Below are 6,000 nucleotides of genomic sequence, written 5' to 3' on the forward strand. Positions count from 1 at the left end.
AAAGTAGGAATGTAAAAATACTGGGATTGACATGAATTCAAGATCAGAAAACCCCCGAAAGCCAAATCCAGCACATTATTGATTTATTTTTATTTTATTATAATATAAAAAACATAAATTATAAAAAAACACTAACTTTCTTAATTTTTAATTACATTTTAATTATTAAAATATCTTTAATAGTTATAGTTAAAGTTTGAGCTTATGAATAATTATTAATGTTAAAGTAATAATTAATAATTTACAGTTTTGACACCTTTTTGTTTTTTGACTTGAAGAAAAAAAATAGTAGTAACTTATATAAAAAATGAAAAATTTTATTAAAAAAAATTAAACTTATTTCATGTCTTTAAAAATTACTTTAAAAAATGTAAGTTAAATAGATTTCAAAAAATATAATTTTTCTTTAATATAAGTTGTTATTTTTTATATGTTGAATATAACATGAAATAGGACAAGGTAATATATCATATCTAATTTTTTTATTGGTAATATTAGGGGTGAAACTTGTACGGATTGGTTTGACCCAATTGGAACCCAACCCAATGTTTGGGTGAACTTAGGCAAATATTTCCATTACTTGAGTTAAACTTGAATTAAGTTTTTTCAACTCGAATTCAATTTGAATTGGATCCAAGCTAAGGTTTAAAAAACTCAAGGATAACTCGAACTTGATTTAATATTTTTATGATATTTATAATGTTAATGTTTATTATTTTAAATGATAATATTCATTTTCTTTTTAATTTTGGAAGAAAAAAATATCAAATTATAATTATATCACATAGTTATTACTTTTTAAAAAAGATATATAAGTTTATTTTTACTTTTTTTTTATTATCTTGAAATTTTGTGCTATTTATTATTTAAATTTTGATATAAATATATAGAAAACAAGTTTTTAAAAAAAAACCATTATAGATGAATTTTAAATCTTTCAACACAATGAATCCAAATAATTCGAGTCTAACTCAATCAACTCGAGTTTAACCAGTCAACTCAATCAACATGAGATCAACCTGAATTTAGAAAAATAAGGTTAGGTTAAGCTTGGGTTAAGTACTTTGGATTAGAGGACGAGTTATGTTGAGCTATTAACTCAACCAACTCGCCTAAGTTGTCGTCCAAGTTGCAACCCCAAGTAATATTTTAGGATAAGTTATTTTACCATATTTCATATATTATATCCTATATTTAACAAAATAGGATATTTAACAAAATATGCGTTTGGTATAAAATAGGTAGTAAGATACTAAGATATAATGTCTTTTTTCTCTTTTTATTTTTTTTCTTTTATATATATTAATTTTAAATAATACTCTTTATTTATTTATTATAATATAATCTTACTCTAATGGACACTACAATACGTTGTATAGATCACCTAGTAAAATGAAGACATAAAATCAAATTAAAAGTGTGTTCAACAATTATTTTAGAAAGTATTTCTAATTTTTTTAAGATTTTAGTATTAAATATATTAGAAACATTTTTTAAAATCATTGTGAAACACATTCTAATTTATATATTTAAAAATCAATTTTATAAATTTTAAAATTTAAGTTATTAAAATTCTTTTGATGTCTTAATTTTTTAAATAATTTTTAAAACTTTTATTTATTTTTAAATAAAAGGAAATCTATTAGTTTTTGGATCTTCCCATATTGTTTACCATTAACAGCCATGAGGCGTTACCTCTTTTTTTTTTTTTTTTTTTCCTTAAAACCCAAGAAACATTAATGGTAGAGAGACTGGGAATGAGATATATTTCCAGAATCATCAGTAATCTCCCCTGAAAATTCTTGCTTAATTTACTTATTTAAAGCCTTCTGTGGCCCTAATCTCTGGCAATTCGCCGAAGAAAGAAGAAATTAAGGAAATGGCTTCCTTGAGTGGGGTACTGTTACTTGTTCATATCTCCCTCATGGCCACCACTCTCTTCTACTATCCTTCACATGCGATCGGACAAGACGTCGTCGAGCAGGTATGCCAGCAAACGGAGGACTATCAATTCTGTTTCAATACCATCCTCAGAGATCCTCGGACTCCGGCAGTTAACATGGAGGGGCTGTGCCTCCTCAGTGTGGCAATAACCATAGACCACGTTAGGGAAGCGGTGGATAAAATACCGGGGCTGCTGGAGAAAGCTACTGATCCAGTGGACAAGCAAAGAATGACGACTTGCCAATCCAACTATGGAGCAGCGGCGGGGGACTTCCAGAGGGCGTGGGGCTCGGCTTCTTCAAAGGCTTTCCATGATGTGCTGGGCTGGGTTCAGAAGGGAAGTGGTCAGGTTATAAACTGTGAAAATATATACCGGCAAAGTCCGCCGATCCGTGAATCTCCCCTCACAGTTGACAACCACAACGTGATTAAATTAGCAGGAATTACTTTGGTTGTTCTTGGTATGCTTGGTGTTCGTTGAAGATGGTGTGTCTTCCTTGAGGTAAAGCTCACGTTCTTGGAATTAACGTACAATAAATGTGGAATGCAATACTGTTGGTTGGTCAATAAAAACTGATGTGAATTTACTACTCATTTTTGGAGAGTTTGAGGGCTCACAAACATTGCAGTGGCTTGAATTTGTTTCTAGATATGTACTTGGAAAAAGGTTAACAATATGAAATCAAGGATGAAGAGGCCGACCGCCGACATTCTGCAAAGTCACGCCTTGAAAAATATTCTTTTTTTAAAAAGTATTACCATAAAGAGTTGTACCGTACAAATAATTTTATTTACATATTTTTTTTAATCGTTTTATTTATTTTTATGGGACTCCCAAAATTTATGTATACAATGTTTTTAAAATTTTATTAAAAAATAAAAATGAAATAAAATTATATAAACCACCTTGTGACTATTAATTTATATGAATAAAACATTATCTCATATTTATTTGAAATCAAATTTTATTTTAAAAGTATAATATAATTATTATAAGTTAATATATTTTTATATTAACATAATTATTTGATTAATTGTAAATATATTAGAAAATTTTATTGAATTTTCTTAATCAAACCCGTCTTAAAAAATATAAAAAATAATTTTTGGTTATATTTTGGGAACCATACCAACAAACAATTGATAGCTACTTTTAACATGTCATATAGAATTAGAGTAGCGTCTCTTCTATGTGATACCAAGGGGAGGAGAATGCTAATTAACCAGCCCATGACTTTGTTGCCCAAAAAAAATCCATACTCGATACAGCAAGAAACTCACGCCGCAAGAAATTGATATTTAAGAACAAAATTTTGGTCACAAAGTAAAATTTCATCACTAAAAGTAATTGTTTCTGACAACATTCTAACTATGAAATCTGACATTGGTTGCCAATTTTTCTCATAAATTATTTGATAAGAACATTTCCATCAATCTATCATTAGGGGTGTTTGGCAATTCAATTTAATTTAAGTTATCAAGTAAATTAAGTATGTTTAGGAAAATAACTTAATGATGTAGCTTAAAATAAAAAATAACTTTAAGTAATAAGTAAAAATAATTAATTTATTTTTAAGTTAATATCTTCATTTTACATTTTTACTCTCATGTGTCCTAATTACTTTTTGTAGACCCCTTTTATGAGGGGCCCGGGGGGGAGAGTTTTTTTCTCTCTTCTGGGCATTTCTCTTTTAAACAAAGGGGGGACCACCAGATGGGAGGAGAGAAAGAGACATGGCAGAGGCCATGCTGGAGTTGGAGGAGCCCATACCTGCAGAGATGAACAGGGAAGCAGGTAATGGCTTGCCCGAGAAGGTAGGAATCGGCTGGAGGGAGTGAAGCTTGAAGAAGAAAAAGAGAAAAAGGAAAGGGGGGAAGATCGGAAAAGAGGGAACGCGGGCAGCAGCGTTTTTTCTTTTTGGGGGAGGCGACGACTAAAAAGAAAAGGAGGAACAGAGAGAGATGGTGATCTAGGGGAAAGGAGGCTACAGAGGGGGAAGAAGAAGTAGAGAATCTGGATACAGAAGTCTCTTTGGAAGGGAAGTTTTTTTTCAGGTGCGCGTACTAGACTACATATTTATTGTGGTTGATTTCACTAGTATTATGGTGATTGTGATATGAATGAACGATGCTTTTTTTTCTTCATATGCTACTTGATTGAGAGTGATTTAATTCCTCATAGCTTTCCTATTTGCATCTGAGTCACATTCTTGGATCTCGTTTTCATCTCATTCTTCCCACCCGTTCATTGGATGCTTTGTTTTATTTTTCCTTTTTATGCTTGCTCCCTTCTCGTTTATACTCTGTTCTCGATAGTCATTTGTATCCTCAAGGGGAAAGGGTTTTTGGAGACGGGCAGCAGTTGGGAGATTTGAGGGGGAAGAAATCTGGAAAAAGAGAAAAAGGAAAGAGGGGAAGATTATTTTGAGGGCGTTTTGAGGCTGGCGTTTAAGGATTTGAGGTTTTGGAAAAGAAGGGATTTTTTCAGAGGAAGAGAGTAGAGGTCCGGATTTTTAGAAAGAAAAAAACCAAAGCTGAAAGGGGAGAGGGTGATATCTGGAGAGGAGAAAAACAAAGAAAAGGGAGATAGAGACAGTCTGAGGGAGACGGAAAAAAAGCTGTGCTTGGGAGGAGCCTTTCAGGTAAGATTTTTTTTGTAAACTTCACATCTCTTTTTCTCTCTTAGGTACAGTCTTCGATCTTCATGCTCACTGTGGGGATGAGGAATTCGTTGTTTTTTTGTAGAGAGAGAAAAGAATTGGGCGGCTGGGGGATTATAAGACAGTGGGATGCTTTTTAAAAGTTTTTAATTCAAATTGTTTTTTTCTAGCAAGGCATTTGGGTTCGTGCCTATTTTTTTACTTTGAGTAAAGCTCTCAAAGCCATTTATATATATTTTTTTATTATTCCTTTCTTGCGTGGAAATCATAACATGGCAGAAGACTTTTTGGTGGGCTTGAATATTTATGTCCATTTTTCTTTCTTTTGCTTTTTGGCGAACACGTTTTCACAAATTGAATTCTCAAAACAACTTTCAAAATTTCAGTTTTTTTTAATCACTTCAATCTTCAAATTAATTTTTCAAAAATTCTAATACCCAAATTTAATTTCTAAAATGTCATCTTAAAATAAATCTTTCAAACAAATTCTGATTTCCAAATTCAATTCCCAATTTCTGAAATTCTAATTTTTCGACTTTCAAATTTAATTTTCAATTTCCAAAATTTTAATATTCACTTTCATTTATTTAATCATTACTATTTTTTGTTATGATTATTATTATTCTATTTACTTATTTATCTTAAAATTCCATTCTTAAACATTTTTTCTCAAAATTTCAATTTTTGAACTTAATTTTTAATTCCCAAAATTCCAATTTTCAAATTTAATTCCCAAAGCTCCAATTTTCAAATAAATTCCAAAAATCCAATTTTCACGTGAACAATTTTAATTCTATTCCGGTTCTCAATTTTTCTTGGTTTTACATAAGCATGAATGTCATTTTCATAATTTCAGAACAATGGAATTTGTGAGATTAATTCGTGCAAGATCAATCGGGCTTTGGTGGGGGCCCCACATACGTGATTTTATGATTGATTGATTTGTTTGTCACGCGCAATTTATTTATCCTGCTCTCCGACCTGCATGCTATTATTTCTTAATTATGCACTAACCTCTCTCTTGATAGCGCATGGTGGCTCGTCGCCCAGGTACGCACTTACTTTCACTCTGGTAATTGTCTAAGCATATTTTGATTCTCACGTGTGCATGATTTATTCTGGGTACTCATTGATCTACTCGTCCACTGCCCTGATTGCTTCATTTTATTAGTAGAGACCCGTTTTTAGGGACTTAAAAGGGTGCTACGGTTTTTACCGTACCTTCCTGATAAGTAACCTGACCTCCGAACCCGATCCGGTTTTTCGCAGACCGCCTTTTCCAAAATAAAGAGTCACACTTAGGGTTTTTCTTTCTTATTTTGTTTACCCTTTAAAAATAAAACAAAAATAAGTGGCGACTCCAAGTCATTTTCAAATAATCAATAAAAAAATCATT

At 31.4% G+C, this 6,000-nt stretch overlaps 1 protein-coding gene across 1 annotated transcript; it reads left to right on the forward strand.

Annotated features, from left to right (window-relative positions):
• The first annotated feature begins 1,758 nt into the window (after positions 1-1,758).
• Positions 1,759-2,538, forward strand: LOC100255574 (pectinesterase inhibitor 5). The gene has a single exon (XM_002272278.3). The coding sequence runs from the start codon at positions 1,880-1,882 to the stop codon at positions 2,423-2,425; it is 546 nt and encodes a 181-aa protein (XP_002272314.1). The 5' UTR covers positions 1,759-1,879; the 3' UTR covers positions 2,426-2,538.
• The last annotated feature ends 3,462 nt before the right edge of the window (positions 2,539-6,000 follow it).

The sequence above is a fragment of the Vitis vinifera genome, chromosome 7, assembly GCF_030704535.1.
Source record: "Vitis vinifera cultivar Pinot Noir 40024 chromosome 7, ASM3070453v1".
In the NCBI taxonomy this organism is placed as follows: Eukaryota; Viridiplantae; Streptophyta; class Magnoliopsida; order Vitales; family Vitaceae; genus Vitis; species Vitis vinifera.

What these genes read in the sequence shown, in the direction of transcription:
- LOC100255574 (XM_002272278.3), top strand. Translation starts at nt 1,880, where the DNA reads ATGGCTTCCTTGAGTGGGGTACTGTTACTTGTTCATATCTCCCTCATG.